We start from the raw sequence: 23269 nt of genomic DNA on the forward strand, positions 1-23269 counted from the left end.
CACTTATCAGACATGCACCTGCTCTCAGGGTAGTGTTCAAACTTTATGAGCTTTCAAAAACTTCAGTTATTATTAATTGCGTGACTGAATGATGAAGCCTGGGACTTTAAAAGGAGCACAATGCAGTCTAAGAGGAGCAGAACAAAAAGCTGTAAAGCTCATGTTTCATTTTTAGCACAGACTTATAGTGAACTGTACACAAACATCTCAACTACATCTGCTCTCCAGTGTCATCTTCCCATCAGGGCAGTAAAGGAGACTCCAAGGACAAAGACTCCTTGGAATGTGTGAAACAAGACAATGTGTGTGTGTGAATGAGAGAAGGCGATTCTGTCACAGTTCGTGGATGTGTGCATGTATTTCTGACTCTTATAGTGACATATTGATGGGTGTAGGCAAAACCACAGTGATAGAAACAGTGTGACAGGAACTCCAACACCCACTCAACACACAAACACCGACCTTCTGGTTTATTCTGGAATGTCATGCATTGAGAGAGAGAGAGAGAGAGAGAGAGAGAGAGAGAGAGAGAGAGAGAGAGAGAGAGAGAGAGAGAGAGAGAGAGAGAGAGAGAGAGAGAGAGAGTGTGTATGTACGTGTGTGTGTGTGTGTGTGTGTGTGTGTGTGTGTGTGTGTGTGTGTGTGTGTGTGTGTGTGTGTGTGTGTGTGTGTGTGTGTGTGTGTCTTTCCAGGAGGATCAAACAGACAAAGAGACTCATGCATAATTTGGACAGTGTGTTACTCAGTGTAGCTTTGCTTTAAGGCCGAAGGGGGGTTCCAAAGCTTTTTCTCATTGTATTGTTCCTTGTTTCTTTATCCTCTTGTTTATGTTCACTTGCTTTACACTCCAAACCCTTTCATTTATGTTTGTCTAGTTCTGTCAGGTGTGTTCCCAGCAGTGCCCCATCACCACTGCTCAGCCCCTCATTGTTTTTTCCCCCCCATTCTGTATGCAGTTTCCCAATTTGAGGCTCCAGTTCAGTTATGCCGTCTTTCAGTTCCCTCCCTCAAATTAAATCTCACTGCCTCTTCTGTTATTATTAGCAGTCTTCTGTCTGACCTTATACTTCAATGGATACCAAATTAAGGAAAAAAATTAAGCCCCCCCACCTCCATTATGTAACTCCTATAGTGGTCCACTGGCAGCAACCACTCATCCCAAAAAACCCCAAAGTCACCATCTGTCTGTTTTCCTTTTGTCCTCTTACTTGAAGCTAGAGTTCACCCTAATGTCATGATGAAGGTGGCTACCTCTCCACTGAGCAGTCCAAAACCACACAAAAAAAGTCAAGACCCAAATAACTACACATTTTAAACATTAGCCAATGCTGCACACTTAGAACTATGTGGTTAATACTACCACAGGCTTCATGGCAAAAAATTACCATGTTGGAAGATGGTATACAGTGGGTATATGGGCAGTCAAGTGTCCAACTTATTTTTGTCATGGGTCTGCTCTCAGGAAAGATCTTCTGATTATTGGTACGTGTGTATGCTTTTCGTGTTTGTGTGTGTGTATGCTTTTCGTGTGTGTGTGTGTGTGTGTGTGTGTGTGTGTGTGTGTGTGTGTGTGTGTGTGTGTGTGTGTGTGTGTGTGTGTGTGTGTGTGTGTGTGTGTGTGTGCGCGCGTGTCTCTCTCTCTCTCTAAGTGAAACAGTTTAGATGGGTGTTTGAGACAGTAACTGCCACAGGCACAGCTGGCATAGACTGGTTACATAACCTGCTCTGTAGCCTCTGCTTGGCTCCCTGGATGGCTGACAGCAGACCTCAGACTTACACACATGCATGCCTGCACGTACGTGCCTCACCCACTGCAGATAGTGTTAATGAGTGTCCCGTGGCAGACGGTGATTTGTACACATCCAACCTCATCAACGGAAGAGTGTTTGATATTAGCATGTCAGTCTGACTGAGGAAGCCTTCCTTCCCTCTTTTTTCCACTGCAACAATGCTTTGTAAACAGACCGGTTCCTCTTGATACACTCATTTCTTTCATCCCTCCATATTTTCCTCCCCATCTGCATTTTCCGCTTACTCTTGCTCTTCATCTTTCTTGCTGTCTTTGTTTCTCTGTCTCATTTCCATTTCATGCTGTTACACTACATTCTGGAGCCTCTCAAATATTTTTTCAATGCAGTATCTCCCAGTTCCTACACACCTCTCCCACTTTCCCAGCCAATCTTCCCATTTTCTTTTCAAAAGGTTTCTGATTTTAAAACAGTTTAAAGTCAATTCAGTTACAGTTTATGGCTGACCATTACATTCTTTTTTGATTGGTTTGACTTTGCTTTGAGGGTGCAAGTCTTTTCACTTTATATAACATGACGTGTTTAGGAACAAAACTTCATAATAGAACAAATCATTTCAATTACAATTGCGTTTTCTGGTTTAATGTTTGAAAACATAACACACTGGTAATTTCAAATAAAACAATAAGGTCCTGACAATGTTTTGAAAAAAACCACATTACCTCATTTTTTAAAAAAATTTTCACATGGAAAAAGAAAAAAAAAACAAGTGTGCCATTTCATTTGTTTTTTTTTCCCTCTCTCTTCTCTATTCCTTAATTTGGGTCAAAGTAACTGTGGCTTGCTGTGACACAGATCCATATAGGCCACTAATTTTGTTTGGGAATGTAACAAATAATTGAAGGGTAATTTAAAATACATTTAACACAAGCCACAAATAAATGCTCTAAGACTAAGCTCTATGGCCCATGTCATACTGTGTTAAAATGAAGGCAACAGACACAAAAAGCATGAAACACATACACAGGTGCAAGCTCTATTACCTATGAGTACCTACCACTGCAGCCTTATACAGGAGTGAGAGCATTCAAGCAGGTCATATAATGCTGGCTGACTTCCATGCTGGTCTGTCAGTCCCATTTGTGAGTTAGTGAGCAGTTATCTCAAAGCTGTTGACACAGTCAAAGAGTTGGGCATAGTGCCTATACCAGGACAATGAGTAGCTATGTTCCAGATCCATCTGAAGGTTTACATAATAGTAGCTGCAATGGTTTATTCATCAACAGTAGTAGATCTAAAACCAAAACCAAAAGTCTTTCTGGCTACGTTTCTATCTTGTTTAAATGCTAATCGGTTTTTAAGGCATTGTCATTTTGTTCAGGATGTGGATAAAAAAAATTGCATAAAGCGGGATATTGACTAACGCAAACAATTGATGTTTCCAGAATAAAGAGGAGCCTCGGTGGCCATTCTTAGACATGTTTTCAGGGGAAAAAAAGGCCAAAAGACAAGGCTGCACATTTGTGGTATGCAAGTGTGCCAGATTGTTTGGCAGGACCCCACCTGAAGATACACCTATAGTGGAAAATAAAGTATAGTCAGATTTTTTTTTATCAAGTATGTACAAAAGTCTTCTGTGTTTGGAGGTAGAGGTGAGATGCGTCCTCACCGGGCACTAAACTACCTGCATAACACTACCATCTGGTGACGTCATAGCCATAGGATCAGCATTACAACTGACGGTTAATGCGTATCGGCGCGTGCGTGTGCAGGCTTACCAATGGAGATTGTGCAAGTTATTTGTCGTTCATAGGTGTGGTCCGTGTGCTGTTCCATCATCAATCACTACAAGCATCAATGATGCTTTTCATTGATGCTTGTAGTGATCCTCGCGTGTTCCCTCTCCCCGCAGCCATTCATAACCACCTGACTCATTCATATTTTTTGGAAACCTCCTCAACAAAGCAAGAAATCTATTGAACTGTCACCCATGCACGATAGGGCGATAAAAGGCAGGACGCACAGCGCATTCATCGACGTGTTAAGATGTCTTTCGCTTATTGGTGTTGTAAAAAGCAGGTGGGCATCCCTAAATACTAAATGATGCGCTGCCAAGTCTTGCGTAATGTGCCAAGCCCATCAGCTGCACTATTCTGATGCTCCATAACAGCAGCCTGTGCAGAAAGGATGTGACTAACAAATAACAGTAATGATCCATTGTAACATATCTTGCTACAAGAACTATGAGAAAGGTAAAAAGCATCTGTAAATACCGCAAGTAGTCTCCAATCTATTTAGAGCCCACTTAACAGGACAAAAAGATCTCCGGAAAATCAACAGAGCACAGCTGCTGATTTTCTCATAACATCGGAGTAAAGGCTGGACAAGCAGATTGTTTTTGATTGTGGATTGTTTTGTGCATGGCAGGCATTGGGAGCATGTGACCCAGTCGGCTATTGCTGCAGGAGAGGTACCTACCTTCCGACGGTTCCGGAACTGACCCACATGCCACTCTGCTGGTGGTTCAGCCGCTCAATCAAATAACAGAAAGACCAGCTAGGAATGAAAGGTGCTTGCGTTGATCCCGTTGTTTATCAAAGAGCACAAATATACAAGTGGAGACGTCGCACAGGACCTGTGCCCTGTCACATCCTCCTCCTCCTCTCGCTGTCTCCTTCACCTCACAGTCTCACAGAACTAAACAAGCATCGACTCGCTGCACTGATAGAGTCTTGGTTTGATTGCAAAAGGACGACTTTTAGACAGAAACCTAAACATAGCTGATTTGAAGATTTTCCGGGTCCGAACCACCCCCTCCGTTGTTTCCCCAGCTGATTTCATCAGAGACACGCCTCCACAACTGCGCGTCACGACACAGGACGCCCAACTCCTGTAGTGGTGCATTCAAGTGCGTCGGAATAAGAGACATTTCGTAAGGAGCGGATGCTTTATAATGGATACAGCCAGCTGCACAGCTGTTATATATTTCAGAGAAGGCGCGAGAGCATGGCACAACTAAATAAAGCATCAAATTCACCCTCAGACATTTTCCCTCTTGCCTTGCAGTTTCAGCTTCTTGTAGAGCTGCAATTTCTACAGTTAAGAACAGCTTAAGAACATTAATTATTACCAATTATTACCAAGAATGCTCGAGAAAAGCAGCTTTAAAGGCTTACGGTGTCCGTTTTAAGAGCTGAGGAGGAACACTTAAAGGCCTCATCACAGATTAGAACACGAGAGCCAATCAACCTGCTGAGCTATTAATGTCCCCGCCCCAAACTGTGTTCTTTCCATCCTGTTAACTCAAAACATCCTGCACGCTGCCTTTTGTTGGAGGAGCTAAATTGATTGAAGACTGTCATTTTAATATTACCCAGCGACAAAGGAAGAGGTCACATTCTTTTAAAAGCGTAGCAAAAACTTTGAATGCAAATCAAGCACATGTTAACATGAAATAAATTTCTCCATTTCACTTAGATTTTGGGTGAATTCCTCCCTTAATCCCTGCTGATACATAAGGTATCCTATCAAATGATCTAATACTGTAGCTATTACTTCTGGGACATATAAAATGTATTCTTCTCTTTTTATTCTGGGTGTTCGGGCATAGCAACTAGCTATCACATAGCAACACTTGTGTATTACCACAAAACCCAATAGAGCAGCAATGCCAAAAACAGGCAGATCTTGGATTGCTGTGGAAAAATACCCAGCCTTTTACCCTTGTGTTTTCCAAAATCTCGATGTCTCAGAATTCATTTCTGGAATGTTAAGCTGTACCAGAGAAGAAAAATGCTGCTGAGAAGAAAACATACTTTACTGTTCTGCCAGCCAAACAATTTGTTTAAATATAAACTTGAATTGCTGTGTAAATGTGAAGTTTTCCAACTTAAGACATGTTTTTAAAATGCAAAACCCCTTTTGATGCCACCTGCCCTTCATGTTCATGCATGTAATTTAAGGTAAGAGACGAATGTGGAATGTCTAATATTTTATGACATTGCATTTTATTTATTACATTTTATCTAAGAATTCATTTGGGATATGTTGCATTGTTTGGACATGTGGGGACCCTGGAAAGTTTGATCTACCAACTTTCTTTCTGATGAAGACTGAACACAGACATCTGCTGGTAGAAATGGGTACTGATCTCTGTTCATGTAATAGACATATGAACTCTTTCTCTAACTTGCCAGAACCATAATGAAAAGCAGTCACTAAAGGCCTTTGTATCAAAACCAAAATTTTTTAACACTCAGAAACAAATAATTAAATATGATAATGCCACAGCAAACAAATATTTTTATCCCTTTATTCCTGTACTGCTTAGTCAATCCCTGCAGAGTCACAAAGATGTATGTTGTTGTCTACATAGGGTTTTGCAAAAGCACACTTGCATTTAAACAGCACAGCCACAGCAATTAAGGGAACAGGAGTTTAATGTGCAACTAGTGGAGGTGTCTGTTTTATATCTGTTTGTCCAGGGGTGTCTTAAAGGCCTGAGAAAACACTGCCCGCTGACCTGGCTGGCATGGCCAGAATGAAACAGCATGAAAGATGGGCTGGAATGCCATTGCAGAAAGCAGGCGTTCAACAACACTGGGACTGAGGGGGCTTAGAAATGTGGAGAGGCAACCCTTTTGTTGGAGATGTGCAATTGTGAGAGAACTCTCAAGCAGTACAGGCTGAGGTAATGTGTGGCCTTTTCCGCTACAGTAGTACAAAAAGGACTGTGTAGCTTTGTTTACAAGGTTTATCACTCTTTTATTAACTGTGTGGGAAGTCTACTCCCATAGCTTTTACACTTTGTCAAGATTAAAAGTTGGGAGAATAAGCTGAGATCATTGCCTGGCACAGGCAACATGAAATGTCCTGCTGCTTTGATAAATACTCAGTTCTCTATAAATGTATGCCGATGAGACCAAATGGTACTATGCTCCACAGATGCACATGACGAATGTCTTCAGCTCTTTTTTCATTGCACTTTCAGAAAGGATTTCTTTTAATTAACTTCCACCATTTTGTAAACGTAACTTTTTCTTACAAAATAATTGTTTGTTTTTTGGTTAATTTCTCTACTTCTTTACCATGGAGCAGGTCAATCTGGGCTCAGAACAGTTGATTTGACTTGACATGATGATTTTTATGTCCATTGTGGAATTAAAATCTTTCCCTCATCTATCTAATCTGTCTCATATGTCCACTCCTCCACCGACCCTATTCTAACCCTACAGCTCATCCAATATCCAACAGGTCTGCACACCCCTTGCTACAGCACTGTACTAGAACTGTTCAAAAGCTGTCAAAACACCCAACTTCTCACACTCTGTGGGTCCCCTGAGAATTCGCCTCAAACACACACCGTCCCAAGCACTAACAAACGCACACACATACAATACACACTTAATGAAAAAACAGGCTACAAGCAGCCCCATACACTGACAAAAGTAGGTCAGAGCTGCAGTGGGTCTTCCAAACAGCTCAGGAAACTGATAACAGTACCAAAGATTAAATTCTACCATCAGCCCTGACAAACACATGAACATTACCACATGTAGGTATAGCATGTAGAGTAGATCTTATTAACGAATGTTTGGTAAGGTCATTTGACATACGTTTTTGTTTTGCAGAGGGAACAAGAGAAATGTAACAACACAGAAATTTCAATTTGGCCTACTTGGAAGAAAATTCTGAGGTTAAAGGTCAAAGGTGCAAACGGAATGGAATGACTGAAGCCGAAGGGAAAGTAGTTGTTTTGTGTTTTGCCCTTTCGGCTTATCCCGTGAGTTCAGAGTCGCCACAGCAGATCATTGTCCGCATGTTGATTTGGCACTGTTTAAACACTGGATGCCCTTCCTGACGCAACCCTCTCCAATTTCTACCGGGCTTGGACCAGTACTGCACAGCTGGGTATAGGAATGGGCTGTTAGGGGTTCAGTGTCTTGCCCAGATACAATTCGACATATAGCTGGGACCAGGGATCGAGCCACTGACCCTGTGATCTGTGGATGACTGCCTTACCAACTGAGCCGCAGCCGCCCCCCACTGAGGCCAAAGAGAAAGTGCCATTCCAAAAATACTAAGTGAAAAACTGGCAAAGGCCCAGAAATGCACATACATCTACATCACACATCGTTTTTTTTCATACCAAATCTCTCACTCTTTTTCTATCTTTCTCTTACACACACACACACACACACACACACATACACACACACACACACACTCTCAAAAACTTGACACGGAGAAGTGGCCAAGAAGTGTTGTACTCTGGCATAAAACGGAGTGTGTTTTGTAACAGCCAGCCTATTTGGTGATGGGTGACAGGCATGTAAGCAGAGTGTGAGTTTAAGTGAAAAACATTTTATGTTAGATAAGGCCTGAGAGAAAGGACACAAAGAGACAGACAGACAGAGAGTTCACGCAAGAGAGAGAGAAAGAGAGAAGCCTGAGATGTTGTTTATGTTCTAAGTAATCATTAGATTTTCTCATCTACAGTAAGTACGAAAACTCTGTGTGTGTGAGCAGCTGTTGTTGCTTCATTATATCCCAATAAATAAAGGTTATTCTGTTTCTCATGACAGAAAAGGAAAAGCACTACAATGGAGTAGAGTACTTCAGTGCATTAATCAGTAGCTATTAAATGCAGTGCTTTTTTGGGTTAGGAAGATTTAGATTGTTATCTTTTATGCCTTATAAAACATCCATGTTGAAAAATAATTTTGTGTAATGACTCTCCTGTGTCTCCTCTAACATTAAAGTTATCTTGCAATAGCACCTTACTTACTGGCTTATTTTCATAGTGGATTCTACATTCATCAAGGTGTAGTTGGGACAGACTACAGCCCCCTGCAACATTACATAGGAATAGCACATACAGATAATTCTGCATTCTTTATTTATACAATACAATACAATCCTATACGTATCTGACTTGAGTGATCTTAGTGTTTAGCTGACTTGCATTAATAAACAGTGTTTGTTTTTCATTCTGCTTTAGTGTTTATTGTAATTTTTTTTATTGTCAACTTTATGGTTTTCCTATCTACCTCATTGTCTCCACTATGTCTGTGTGTATAATGTTCTGTGTATTGCCCACTCCAAAACCAGAGTTCCCTTTTGTGATTATTAAGCATATATGTATGTATCTACTGTATGGCTATGTTATAAAGGTTGCAGTACCAATCTTACCTCTTATATTATCACCTACATTTCTGATTCAGGGAATTTAGGGAACCTCCAAACTTACCATGCACACTCTTAAAATGAATATATTTTTTAATGTAATGATCACAAAAGTCCAATTTTATTTTCCATTTGTTTAAGATAAGAAACTAAATGGGGAAACAACCATAAATATGCATGTGAGAGGTGCACCCTACATATGGAAAGACTATATGTAATATAGTCTTTCCATATGTAATAATCTTCTATATATGAGGTATGATTTAAATTTAAGAGCTAATAAACAGTGTCCAAGCTCTCCAGTATGCCAAAAAGAAGATAGGATGTAAAACATTATGTGTGGAAATGTAATTAAGTATGAATCCCTATTTGCCACAGCATGTAACTATGAATTCCGGGCTACAGACAAGTATTAACCGACTATATTACTGATGTATGATCAGGTCAAGTCTGTATTGGTGATAATAGACCATGATGGTGGAATATGTCAGGAATGGGAAGTAGCTTGAGCTCCTGATGCAAAGGCTGGGTAGAAGTGGGAATATCTGAAGAGAAGGGACGAATTGAATGGGATGAGTGAGGGAGAAAGGGACTGCTGAGTGTGTATGGTGGTGTAAGTGGGGGGTTCTCTGTGTTTAACTGCCTGCTGTCCGCTGAGAATAAACAGAGCTCTGATTATTATTTTAATGCCAACTTAAATGTTTCACAGTGAGGTGCCTGGTTTTCACAAAGCGGTGTCTGGAATGAACATGAACACAGTGCAGCATATTTCTCACAACTAACTGACCTCAGACTGACAAAACTGCCCATTTAGAGCCATGTGTTATCCAGCAATCCCAGCCAGCATCAGACCATAAATATAGTTTTTTTTAACTTCTCTATATTGTACATTTCTGCATAAACTTGGGTGTAGCAAGACATGTCTGTACAGCCACATTCCCCTCAAGACAAAATGCAGACCATTTATTTAGTCCAGGGCTGACTAGCCACGTACAGTTTTAACCCTCTTTGCAAACTGTCTATCCCCAGCCACTCTCCTCTTTTAGCTTGTGATTTTAGATGAAATTGACTTTACATCAGTGACATGGAGGTTAAACTAACAAGAAAACAGCTGATTGAACAAAAGTTTCACAGAACGACTAGAATTTCTCACCAAAGTGTATACTTAGCGAGTAGAGATGGTTTTATTTGGTGCTTGAGGCCTTGCTGTGGACACCATAGCTACAGTGTAAAGACAGAAAATGTTTAAATTTAACCAAACATACTGTGTACACCAACACACATGCTTACAATTCTCCAACTAACAAAAAAACGGAATATTAAAATTGCATACATTCACACCCACAAATTAATATGCATACTCTCTGCTGGATAGAGACACAAAGGTCAGTAGAGGTGCCTGTTAAGCTGAGGCTGTCAAGTGGCAGGGCTAATCTTATTAAGGCTCTCTTCAGCTGCTGGTCCAAACTCTTAAAGTGATAGTTCATGATGCTGTAAAACCAGCACTGTTTGAATCCATGTGTTAGAGTATATACCTTTTTTACCTTTTGTTTGGTCAGGTAGTGACTGTTAAGCACAGTCGATGTCACAGTCAGTGTCATATGGACAGTGTGCAGGCATCGCCACGGGAATAGGTTTTTCAAACATTAGAAAAGTTAAGAAACAGATATCAAAATATATTTTAAGTGATCTACAGATATTCTGAATAGGTGCCAGTTGCTATTTGACTCATAAGGCAACTTGTGTAGAAGTTAGTGTCACTAAAGTGAAAGATCAGTTTGATCATCTTTACAATAATGGCTGAGCAGTCATTGGCTTTGTGACTTAAAAATGTATGATGTCTAGATGAGGTGTGGGAATCAGTTTAAGGAATGAGATGATGAAAGATATGAGGTGATGAAGATCACAAAGTATGGAAAATACAACTAGAAATAGGCAAAACTGAAAGCAGCTGTTAAGCAGATGCCGAATTTAGGTTAGCAAGAAAACCAACATCAAGTGGGCCTAGCCTATAGGGACCAGGACTACAACTCTAAAAAGGAGTCTGAGAAATACAGAGCTTGGCATGCTTGTGGGCAATCCATTTTCAGAAAGAAAACGCTTCTGCTCACAGCCTCTTTTGAGACACACACTTTTATCCACCCAGTGAATGGCCATCATCACAAATGACTCCACCTTCTGGTTGGCTCAGAGGGCTAATTTCAATAATCAGTAGACTGTTGTGATACAGTTTGAAATGGAAAACAAACCATTTACTGAAAATTGTGTGTTTTGTCACCATCCATCCTAACCCCAACTCCCTACTTGTGGAGCATAATTATGTGTGTTTGATAACATCCAATGTAGTCATTTAATCAGATGATAACATATAAAACTGCACAGACAGACACCGAAGCTCAGGCTGAAGTATAGATTGGTACAGGATTCTGTATGTCAAACATGACTGCCTTGAACAACATAGTGCCTTGAACAAATCTACTATGTGTAATCTACTTAACTTCTTCCATTCATTTTACGGCTTCTGATTAGAATTAAAAGGCTTATTCCCAAGATACAACACTGGTTCAGTAGATTTAGTTGACGTTTTATTTAATCTGTTAGATATATTCCCTGGGAAATTCTTAATATGTCCTTTGGTAATTCTATCTGAAGAGACAGGGGCGGAGGTTACACCTACAAAGTGTAATGTAAGTACATAGTAGAACATTTTTGGGGCTTTTTAATAATGTAAGAATAAGGCAAATGGTTTTGCCTATATATAAAAGGTAAGCCTACATGTTAAATGGAACCAAATTGGCAAAGGTTATCTTTTATTATAATATGCACTATTTTGGAATATGTTTAAATACATAATTCCTATTTTTTAATGAATATTCCAATTTTTCTCATTTAAAGTGGCTAAAGCTGCTGTTAAACTTCATTGTCACTGTTCTGTTCACATGAAAAACGCTAGGTAATTACTGTCATATAATATATCTGAAGAAGAGCATATGCCACAGACAACAAAAATAAATATATATATATTATTTTGTCCTTTTGGCTTATCCCATGAGTTCAGGGACGCCACAGCGGATCAGTGTCCGCATGTTGATTTGGCACTGTTTTTTACGCCAGATATCCTTCCTGATGCAACCCTCCCTAATTTCTACCGGGCTTGAACCACACCGCACTGCACAGCTGGAGAGGGGAAGGGGCTGTTAGGGGTTCAGTGTCTTGCCCAGAGACACTTTGACATATAGCTGGGACCAGGGATCGAACCGCTGACTCTATGGTCCGTGGATGACTGAGCTACAGCCACCACTACAGACAACAAAGATAAATGATGCATTGAAATGTGTGTTGTTAATACGCAGTTCAGAAGAGTAGAGAGAGACACAATGACTATATGCCCTCCATCAATATTGACTAAAAAGTACAATTATGAGCATTAATTATGAACATTGCAGATACATAGGTTGTCAATAATAACGTGCTTTTACTTATATAAACCCTCGAGGTCTTTACAGAAGTGCATGCAATCTGTTACTAGACTTCGCTACCAGTAATGTCCAGTAATATTCTACCAAATGTATTTATCAGGAATAATAATAATAATGATGATGACTGTACATTAAATAGAATAAAATTCTGCATTTATGATTAATGTGAGAGTAGCCATGAGGAGCAGCAAAGGATGCTAAAGTTAAGAGGAGAGAGATTTATTTGGCCCCGGCACAAGTGATTCACTATTCCAGAAATGGCCCGATCAAACAAAATGTGAGTCCAAGCCAAACAACACTGGACTTAAGTGTGGAGCAGTGAAGCAGAGCTGCACAGAGATGCTGCACAGTCTCTACATCAAATCTAGCTCACTCTACAGTGATCCTAGACCTTTTTGGATTGTGACCCTTTAAAAGGAAGTCTACCTCTTGTTCAACAATATAATCACAAGTGATTTTACAGGAAAATTTATGGAAAGTCCTAAAAAAAAGTCCTAAAAAAAAAACAACTTTGTCTGGAAAAAAAAATGCTTTTAATTCTTTGTCTGTTATCCTGTATTTATTATCCTGTGAACCATTTCTATATAGGAATTAAAAAAAAAAAGATCCATAACCAACTATACAGTTACATCAGTGTGCTGCTTTGTTAAGCTACTTTAATACTGGAATATAAAAGATAAAAAAAAATACATCTTCACAGAAATCTCTTTAAATCAAATTTAAAGGATACTTGGCCAATGTGTTGTGTATAAATAAAACCTGAATATGGATATGTTTTTTATTTTAAATGCACTTGGAACTATATTGGTATCAGGCTAATCCTGTATCTGTCTGCCTCTATTTAAAACATGCTGTTGCTCACAGATTCAGAAATAGAGAGGATAACCTAGGGGGGTAGGGGGGGGTGTAAAAAGCTAAAATCACACACAGACAAATAAACAATAATACAGAAAGCCAAGGCATAACAGGAATGTCCTTTCTTGTGTTTACATCAAATACCCTGCATGTAGGGGGTTCCTCCTATTGTATTGCACTTGCACAAAGAAAAACAAATCTGTTGTTGTGAGGTGACAACCTTGCATTTCATGCACAGAGCAAAGCAGCAATACATTTATCTTAAAGACACTGCAGTTTAATGCTATCTGATAGGATGTGTGGCTTTTTTAAGCCTCAGAGGTCAAAGTCTTTTCTCAGGCTGTAGGGGAGCCGCATAATCTTTAAGCTGACCTGGAAGCAAAAAAACAAACAAAAAGAAATCATCAAATGTACAGATCCTACCTGATAGCACTGCTATATTATAGTCTACATACTGCATGAATCTGGCAAAACATGTGTCCACACACATCCAACTGCAGAGATGTTTTTAAATATGATAGTAAATGCACAAACACACACACACACACACAGATGACACACTGTACACAGTAGGCATCCTAAAATAGTGTGATGGAAAAATCTATACTGGTGTCTAGTTATTTCCACACTGCTGCGCTGTGGCCTGGTGATATAACCAACATACAACAATCACCTAACACTGTGACCACATATCATTCATTTGCCACACAGGCTTTAATCATATGAATAGGAGCAGGGGACAAGAGGGTAGAAGTTAACTTGGATGATGCATTACTAATCCCAGCTACTCCTAACTACTTATGAACAGTGTTCAACCAGACCACAGAAATATTCAGACAAAGCAAAGTCTTCATTTGCAAACAAATAAATAAATATACTGTTCTTACAGTATCTCGAAATGGGCTATACAATTTTTTTTGGCTAAATGACGATTAGCATTTAGTTTACAGTGTGCCACTACTGTATTACTGATCACTGAGTCAAGTGGGTAGTAAAAGCCAATTTAACAGAAAACCCTAATGGAGCATAACAACACTCAGAAAGTTAATATTTCTATATAACATGACCTTTGTTGAGAAATGTATCACTACAAAGTGATCATGTTAAATAGAAATTATATTGATGATATTATTAAATATGTATTTTGTAATAAGATTGTTATATTCTAGTAAGACACACAGAGCGCTAAGCAAACAGGGAAATTATTTTATTACGAGACTGTACAGCTGTATGTACCACTGCTGATTTTGTAATGTCATTAATTGACAAGCAAAAGCAGAAATTTAACCTCATTTTTCAGTTTTTCCTTTATTTTTTTAAAATTAAGGTAAAACTTCCTGAAGTATGCTGTGACTACAAAAAGATCCAAGCTGAAAATGGCAAACCAAACCTCATATGTGGTGAGTCAATTTCTGATTTTCATGTGCAAGCAAACCGCAGAGTCTAGAGTGAGACAAACATTGACTGGAAGGATAACAGAGCTCCCATTTGCAACCTGCTATCCGCAATTACCATATCTGATTCATCCATTCTACCGTGCGTGTGTGTGTGTGTGTGTGTGTGTGTGTGTGTGTGTGTGTGTGTGTGTGTGTGTGTGTGTGTGTGTGTGTGTGTGCGCGCGCGCATGTGCAGGCATGGAAATGTAAGACAGGGTGAGACAGAGAGACAAGACAGAGTGTGGATCAGGTTGCATCAGCCTCCTGAAACTGCAAAACTTGGGCAACCCTTAAACTGCATGTGAGTGATTATAAGTGCAAAGACAACAGAGTGATAAAAGTAGGGGTGAAAAGACTCACCGGTGGTCACGTACAATCACATGTGCACACTAACAAACACAATTAAAGATTAAAACACTGAGTGACTTGGCCAACACTGAAACTGGTCTTACCCTGATTAGCAGGGATTTGACCCCTGGGTGTTTCTCTCACTACAGATTAGTTTGCAGGCTAGACAGACAGGGTGCATATGCATGTGTAAATGTGTTTATGTCTATATGAAGCAGGTTGCAAATGTGGGCTCAGGAGTTCATACTGTTAGCTTGTCTGTGTGAGTCATTGTGCCTGTATATGTCTTTAATGAGCTTTGGGTGTGTTGGATGATTTTTGGATGCATCCCTGCGATGCTGTTAAAGTGAGGGGAGCTGTCGGGAGTATTTAAAGAAATTAAATGCTCTGCGACTATAATGAAAGCCCATGGAGGCAGCTTAGGTCACAAATAAATCAGGGTGTAACTAAAGAAATCGGCCAACCATTGGTGTAAATCACATTCGGTAACCCATTGATGCCAGCAGTCAGCTGTAGGCTTAGTGAAATGAGGGCAAACATTCACATGACATGAAGCAAACCGTGGCACTTCCCAGGGTCTCTTTTTCTCACTTTCTCTCTCTTATTGATAAACCAAAAAAATGATACTCTGAAGTTGCCCTCTCAAACCAAAATACATCCAAAGTTGCTCAGTTCTCTATTAAGGAAAGCCACAGGCACAGAATGATGTGTGCGATGGGATGTGAGCTGTTCTTTTTGCAGGAAGGCAGTGGGATAGACAGGCAGACAAGATGTGAAAACAAACAGAAAGAGACTGGCAGCAGAGGCTGGTGGGCGTTAAAAATGGGAGACACAGGGGATGAGCACTACAACACAGAGGCTAGCCATATGGGGCTGTCTGGTCCCATATAAACTAGGTAAGTGGTCAGCCTGTTAAGGCAAGGAGACGACCACACCCTTCCAACCGCACTTTTGCTCCCACCCACACACACACACAGACACACACACACACACACACACTACCAGTATTACCAGTACAGTACAGAACCCTCAGATGATCACCTATATGGTGCAAAATGCAATCTGTAATTGCAGCACACTCACATACTTGAATACCTGGTTGGTGTTTCTCAGTCATATAACTCTGGAGCCAACTCACCAAAGGGATCAGCTTTCTGCTACAAATGAGAGCAGCAGGTTCTAAAGAAAGAGGAACCCAGGGATCAAATTGCATACAGAGTTGCATACATACAAAAATATCCATCCATAATAACACACAGATGCCCGTGGAGAGGAACTGTAGATGTTGCAGCAATGCATGCACACCACCGTGATGTAGCTACAGAAGCACACACAAACACAAATGTGAACAGAAATTGAGAGGAGTCACAGCTAAACAAACAAGCTGTGTCTTTCTGAGTCAGTGGAATAACATGACATCTTTTCCAGCGCACACATGTAGACACAAACATGCAAGTAGCCACCACACGAAACCAACCTCAGGCCAGAAGACAGAAATATCCACATGAAAGTACATGTTTAATGTTTAGGACTGTGTCAGTGTGTGTGTTTAAAGTGAAGACAACTGCTGAGGCCCTGTCCAAGGTCCAGTTGAAGGTTTTTCTTTATCATCATTCCACTGTCCTTTTCAGCTGGAGTCAAACCTGAACCAGTCCCATGTCAAACTTGTCATTTTGAAGCCAAACAATGCGTGCATGCCCAGAGTTTTATACTGGTGACACAGATCTTGAAGAACATAAACTGATGCTTGGAAAAAAAAAATAAAAAAAAGAACCACTAGAAAGTAAGTTAATTTAATTTAATTAGTTAAATAAAAGAAAATGTGTGATACTGTTAATCACTTACAATCGAAAAGCACTGACCACTCTGACAAAGCACTGAAACAATTCTTGCTGCCGAAAACCTTTGGCCCAGAACTCTTTCCCCATATTCTGTCAACAGACAGGTTGTGTAATACACATATCAGTGTAGCCATCTTGGATCTTTGGACACTACCCCCTGTCAGCGTCTGGCATCAGCCCAGCTTTGAGTTGTCTGAGCAGCCAAAACCAAAAGAAACCATCCCCGTCAAAATGATCGGGCTCTCTTATCTCCTCTCACCCCCTTGTCCAATACTCTGTCCTGTCCTCGCTGAGGGAGCAACACCTCTTTATCTAAGTCTCTCACTACATACACTGCTCATTCCCAAACACAAATGCTGCCCGGCCTTGTAAAGGTGTTTTTTTACTTCCTGCACAAATGGAATCTTGATATAAACATGCAAGAGATTGGGAGATAGAGAAGGACAGTTGCAATCATGTCTTTTTTATAATAATATTGCTTTTATTGCTTTGTGGACCAGACTAATCAGAGCATTTGTTTTCTCAGTGTAATTTAGACAGGCCACAGGGATATAAAACTAACCACATTCACTCAGACACACAGTGAAGACAAGGAGGGTGATAGTGAAAGAGAATCAGCACATAAGAGGAAGTTAAGACAGACGTCCAAATCAGTTTTATGTGAAATTATGTTTAAATAAAAATGTAAAAATTAGAAAAGGGGGTGCTGTCAGATTTATCATGTCATACAGTCCTGCACCATATATACTCCTTCTCTCACTTGCTCTCTTTCTCGCTCCATCAGCCTGCTCTGCTCTAATTTCCCCACAGCCGAAACCCCTTCATGTCCCTCTTCCTCATGATCTCAGCTCCTTTTTCCTGCATCCTTCAGCTCTCCAGAGCTCAAATTTTTGCTCTTTCATTTCCAACATTCTTTTCTTCTCTTCTGTTTTCTTCTCTCATACATGGCTTTAACTTTTTTGTATACTCTCGCATACACATTCTTTGCTCACAGACACCCAGTTTAAAAAACAACCAAAGAGGCAGCCAATAACAAAGAAACAAACTGTACACTTGCCATCACCAGCACAACCACTTGCCTCTGTCTTTCTTTCTCTCTCTCTCTCCCCACCATGTTTTCCCTCTCTCTAAAACTTACTTAAGAGAAAAACATCATGTGGTACCGTTGTACAATGACTGCGAGTCTCTGTTAGTCTTTTTTTTTTCTTTTCCTATGTGTGAATTCCTGTGTCAGTCTCCAAGAATGTGTGTGTGTGTGTGTGTGTGTGTGTGTGTGTTTGTGTGTATGTTTGTGCGTGTGTTTGTGCCTGTGTGTATTTTCATTTGAGTTTCAATCTATGATGATGATGCACTTTAACAACACTCCATAAGTACATCTGAATAGTGTACAGGAAATACACACTATACTCTTTATATACACAGTTTACAGGCCCCAGACATTCTGGATCCAGTTGAGGGAAGGTGTGGGCGTATGTGTGTATGTGTGTGCATGTGTGTCAGCATGTGACTGAAAGTGTATGTGTGATATCATTCAACTGATGCGAGACACTACTTCTTATATGATTCCCAGCTGTGTGGAGTCGGCCCACTAGTCAGCCATCCAGCAGCCAGGAATGTTTAGTGTGCACTCCCACTGGAAAGCCCCCATTATACCCACACACAATCCCAGCCTCCTCTGGAGACAACCTACTCCTCTGAGGAGAGGCAGGGCCTCACCCCAAAGGAAGAATGGTTCAAATTCCACAGCTGATAGAAAAACACAGAAGAGTGGGATAGACCGAAGGAACTGGTGTCAATTGTGTCAGACCATCCCCCACACTCATCATCTGCTCTCTGCTCACAGAGTAGAAAGAACAGAGAAAGGGAACCAAAAAAATCATCCGAATATTTAACTCTTATGGGTGTTAATTCTATTGTCAGAGGAACCAGGTTTCCTTCCGTCTCTTGGTCTTTGTGTGCTTTAGCACATACATTAACTGCAGTGGTCCTGTGCACACTGAGTTACTGCACTCATGAGCTATAAGGCTTCAGGCTCACTCACTCATCTAGGCAGCAGGTGGTGCAGATATTTAATTCTGCCTTTATGCAATCAAAGCACAAAGTAACTTCCAAGTGTTAGGAAGCAGACACAGCCAAAGGAAGATGTGATGCAACTTTTAAAAACATCCCCACAGAGACAAAATAATTACAGGGAGTGGGAGGTACTTTTGGTGATGAGATGATATCAAGCTTGTTGCAATGTGAGTATTTTGCCATTACTGTCTTAGAAGGACCACTACACCGATCAGGCATAACATTATAAACACATGTGCAATTTAATGCAATACAATACAGTGGCTCTGCCAAGAATTCTACTTTTAAGGTTATAATTCCTCAGTTTTTGAAACTGTCAGAAAGGTGATAATTCTATTATGCGTTTATTACTGACGTCAAAGTGGGTAGTGGAGTGGAATGTTTCGGCCAATTTTGCTCAATAGTTAGTCGCCCAGTCCAATAGGTGTGAATGTGAGTGCAAATGGTTGTCTGTCTGTATGTCTCTCTGTGGACCTGAGATAGAATGGAGATAGACTGTCCAGGGTTCACCCCGCCTCTCGCCAGATGGCAGCGGGGATAGGCTCCAGCCCCTCCGCGAACCGAATAGGACAAGGTGACAGATAATGGATGGATGTGTGGATGTATCAATGCTTTAGGGGAAAAGGACAAATAAAAATAACTTGACAATAAATATAACTGTCCTCTAAGCCAAAGCTCACATGAGTCTTATCAACACTGTGCAGAAGTGACACAAGCGCGTTGGTTTTAAATTGTTAACTCTGCTCTATGCGTAAAACTTAAAGAATTGTGTCTTCATAGGGTTCTGCAAATATAGTTGTCAGGCAAAAGACTACCAAATGCACCTACTAAGACGTCTCAGTTGGTGTCTCCCTAAAGTCTTGTCGGACAGAAATTTAAAGTCAGGCTGCATAACTGCGAGCAGCCCAAACTAACTGAGCCGTTATGTAACCTCTGTCTTCCACATGCTCTGCATTGGAGACCGTTTTGTTGCGCGCATATATAGTTTAAACCACAACTTATGACAAATAGTAGCCTACGGACTGTGCGTAACCTCTCTCCTACCTTTGAAAGACATTCACTTCTGGAATCAGTTCAGGTCTCTCGCCCCTCGACGTCCACTTTTAGCTCACACCTCAGCGCTGCTCTTTTCCCCTTCAGTTTATTCTGGGCAGTGCTCGTCTCTCGCTCTCCCCATTAAACTGCAAGGCACATAACACAAGCGATCACTCCAGAGCATTCCCCAGCCTGGCTACATCTAATCATATCTCACACTCTCTCCGTTTCAGCCCGGACTTGAACGTCGTCAAATTATCGGCTTCGTCTCTAAACGCGCGTATTTGGTAAGGATCTGCCAGAACTGCAAGAAAAATGCGCCCGACTGTTGTAGCCGAGAGACGCCAGGAGGAATGTAATTACATGAAGACCGCTGCATATTGCAAAACCTGCAGACATGCTCTGGTTTGCAGGCCCCCGCTATTGTGCTCTGGGATCTGTCTGGGTTGTTGTCCGGCTGTGGTCCTGATGCGAGTTTTTCCCTTTGTTGTTTCCGTCACACCTACAAGGAGGGAGCACATGGAGGAGGGGACCTATGCAGCGACTTTCTTTGTCTGTTTGTTTTTACACAGCAATGCTGCTCGTCGTGGCTACCTGGGTCTTTTTTTTTATAATGATCCGAGTCAGACTTTACATCTTTGATGCACAACGAATATTTCCAAAATTTTTTTTATCAGCTCACGTGTCCTACATCTGTCTGACTTCATCTAATGTGATCCACAATTATTTATGCATTTATATATTCAATTTTAAATTCGCATATTTTAAAAAATTTTGCAATAAATGTCCATGCGCCGTCTCTTGTCGTCTACCGCACCCTTGTTTTTAACCAAGTCCCTTGTCTCACCAAATGTCTCGCCAGAAGTTTGTCCTCGATGGGAAGTGGGCTGATGCCGCTGTCTGTGTCTCTCTCCTCTCCTCCTCTTTCCTTCCTCCGTTGTCTCTCCAAAGCGGTGGCAGAGCCCAGTTATGTTTCACTCCAGCCCTCAACGACTGCACGCCAGTGCCTGTGGACGAGCGCAGTGACGACAGCCTCATCGCCAGTCACCAGTGCCACACCCATCCATTCATAAAGTAGGGAGTGCGGCAGCCACCAGGCCGGACAGTGCGCACGGTGAAGACGTATTTAAATATGAATTATATATCCCCCCCGAGGACTGACAAAATGGCTGATATTGTTTTAAGGATTGTGTGTTTCATATGTCTCGCATTTATTTTAGCTTATATAAGGAATTTATAATCAGATTTTTATAAGCCCATTTGATGCCATGTTTACTGTAATTGCAGCAAATGGAAACATTATTATTTTGTGCAAAAATGAGTTGTAGGTGCAGACGTAGTATCAGTCCAAAAAAACTGATTTCATTAAAAAGGGAAAGTATAATGATTTCCCATATAGGAGGAGAATTGTTAACTGAACTCGTTTCTGTGCTACAACGTAAACTTTTAGTTGGACCATAGAAGAAATCTGATCCCACTCTTTAGGCTTTGGGAAACAATCATACATAACAGAAAAATAACTGCTATTTGATAATTGTAATTGCGGCCTGTTACACACTTCACCTACTGAAAATATGTGAATACATATGTACAAAAAAAAGTGAAAATCCATGGACACTTCAGGACGATTGGTTCCTTCTGCCACTTTGGCTTGATGAAAACAGGTCCTCCTTGCTCGGTTGGCCACGCCAGTTACTTCATCATGTCCATGTGCTAAACCTGTCCAGGCTGATTAACCACATAATGTAGTTAATGGGTTAACCAAACAGTGTGCATTTGTATGAAGACATTTTACACCTTTATTTTTGTCCCCACCCCACTTTGTGAAACTATTTGGGTGAATGTTCGAGCCTAATTAAATACTATTTTGTAAAACACTCTGTCAACAGCCCTCAGGGAGGATGCTGAACACATTGTTCAGCATAGTGTACTGTAATTCAAAGTCAGTCACCTACTGTGTGTGTCCTATATGTCCCAGTCAGTGTGCTCAATCACATTGTCCTTTGCTATTTAATTATTTCAAGGTTTAGATTATATGATTTGCTCACACTAAAAAAGGACAATCAATAACCAGGATCACTAACTCGCTAAACAATAATTGGCATGACAGTAACCAGTTTACATTTATTTATGCTGTTTTTGTCCTTTGTCTCATCAATCAATATAAAGTGTCTAAACACTTCTCTTAACGATCACAGTGGTGACATTAAGCTGCATTTATTCTACACCCATCTCTTATACGGCGTGGCCTAAACATGGTATAATGATTCAGAATTTGGGAACACAGCTTGTTAACAGGCAGACAGCTTGTGTGAAGAGGCTGTCTGTGTCTTTTTTGCTAACTCTTGCCAACTCAGTTAATGAAGTTAAATGTAATGTATTAAATTTATCTTAGAAACAAGCTGGGACAGGAAGGGACAGAATTCCCCAAATGGCACAACAAGAAAAACACAGTACTCTGTCTTCTACTTGTTTATTTGAGCTGTCAGAAAAGCATTTCAGCATCAGCCTACATCAGCATTTCTAAAGAAAATGCCCTTCTCTGTGTACACATTTTGAACTTGGCAATAGCAAAAATGTCAGGGGCAACTAAGAGGCCGTGAGAGGACCCCTGTCTCTCACAGATTCTCTAAGACTCGTGCTCAGCCAAGCATCTGAACCAGTTATTGTCCTGTGAAGGGAACTGAGCGACCTGCCCAGGCTTGCTCCTACCTCAGCGTGCATGCAAGTCCTAGGCAACCATTTTCAGGCTGTGGCCAGCAGGCCTGGGACTCATGACACAACCACACAGATGCACACACACCAGTACAGATGAGTTGTGGAACATCCTGTTGTAGCCATGACATGGATACCACTGGGATAAGCTTCCTCTGTGGATGGAAAATAATATGCGTCATTTCTGTACAGTACATTAAGTGTTTTCTGAGTTTGTGGTACAATCACATAACTCTGTGTATGTGTGTGTGTGTTCTCATTTGTGTGATGTAGTTTGACTCATTGTTCCCTCTCTTCCTCATGGCAGGTGTACCAAGCCTTTATCTCAATTTGTCTTTTACAGCACTTTTCCACAGCCAGTGACCTCTGTTGAAGTTCTATTGTTGCAGCCACATGGGCACAATAGGGGCATAATGGGGGGGCGTCCACCCCTCTCTCTGTCTTTCTCCCTGAGGGGGCAAACTGCTGACCCCAGGACCATGAAAGGCCTGTGTCAGCTAGATTTCTACAAAAACTAGTGGCCTGTCCAATGCACCCCCAGTAGAGTCATTTAT

General features: G+C 40.8%; 1 protein-coding gene across 3 annotated transcripts in view; it reads right to left on the minus strand.

Annotated features, from left to right (window-relative positions):
- rhobtb4 (Rho related BTB domain containing 4) overlaps positions 1–21056 on the minus strand; it is a 41602-nt gene extending 20546 nt beyond the window's left edge. Inside the window, exons 1-2 of one of the 3 annotated variants that reach the window (XM_067520505.1) lie at positions 20848–20986; positions 20010–20146 (exon numbers count right to left, since the gene is read on the minus strand). Coding sequence is in view for 2 of the 3 variants with exons in the window: in XM_067520502.1 (XP_067376603.1) it covers positions 20848–21038 (191 nt within the window). In the remaining variant the exon portion in view is untranslated. Of the gene's footprint in view, positions 1–4226; positions 4597–20009; positions 20147–20847 lie in introns of those variants that run through there. The other 2 variants (XM_067520502.1, XM_067520504.1) reach the window with 2 other exon arrangements.
- Between the last annotated feature and the right edge of the window lie 2213 nt (positions 21057–23269).

Source organism: Channa argus, chromosome 11 (genome assembly GCF_033026475.1).
Source record: "Channa argus isolate prfri chromosome 11, Channa argus male v1.0, whole genome shotgun sequence".
In the NCBI taxonomy this organism is placed as follows: Eukaryota; Metazoa; Chordata; class Actinopteri; order Anabantiformes; family Channidae; genus Channa; species Channa argus.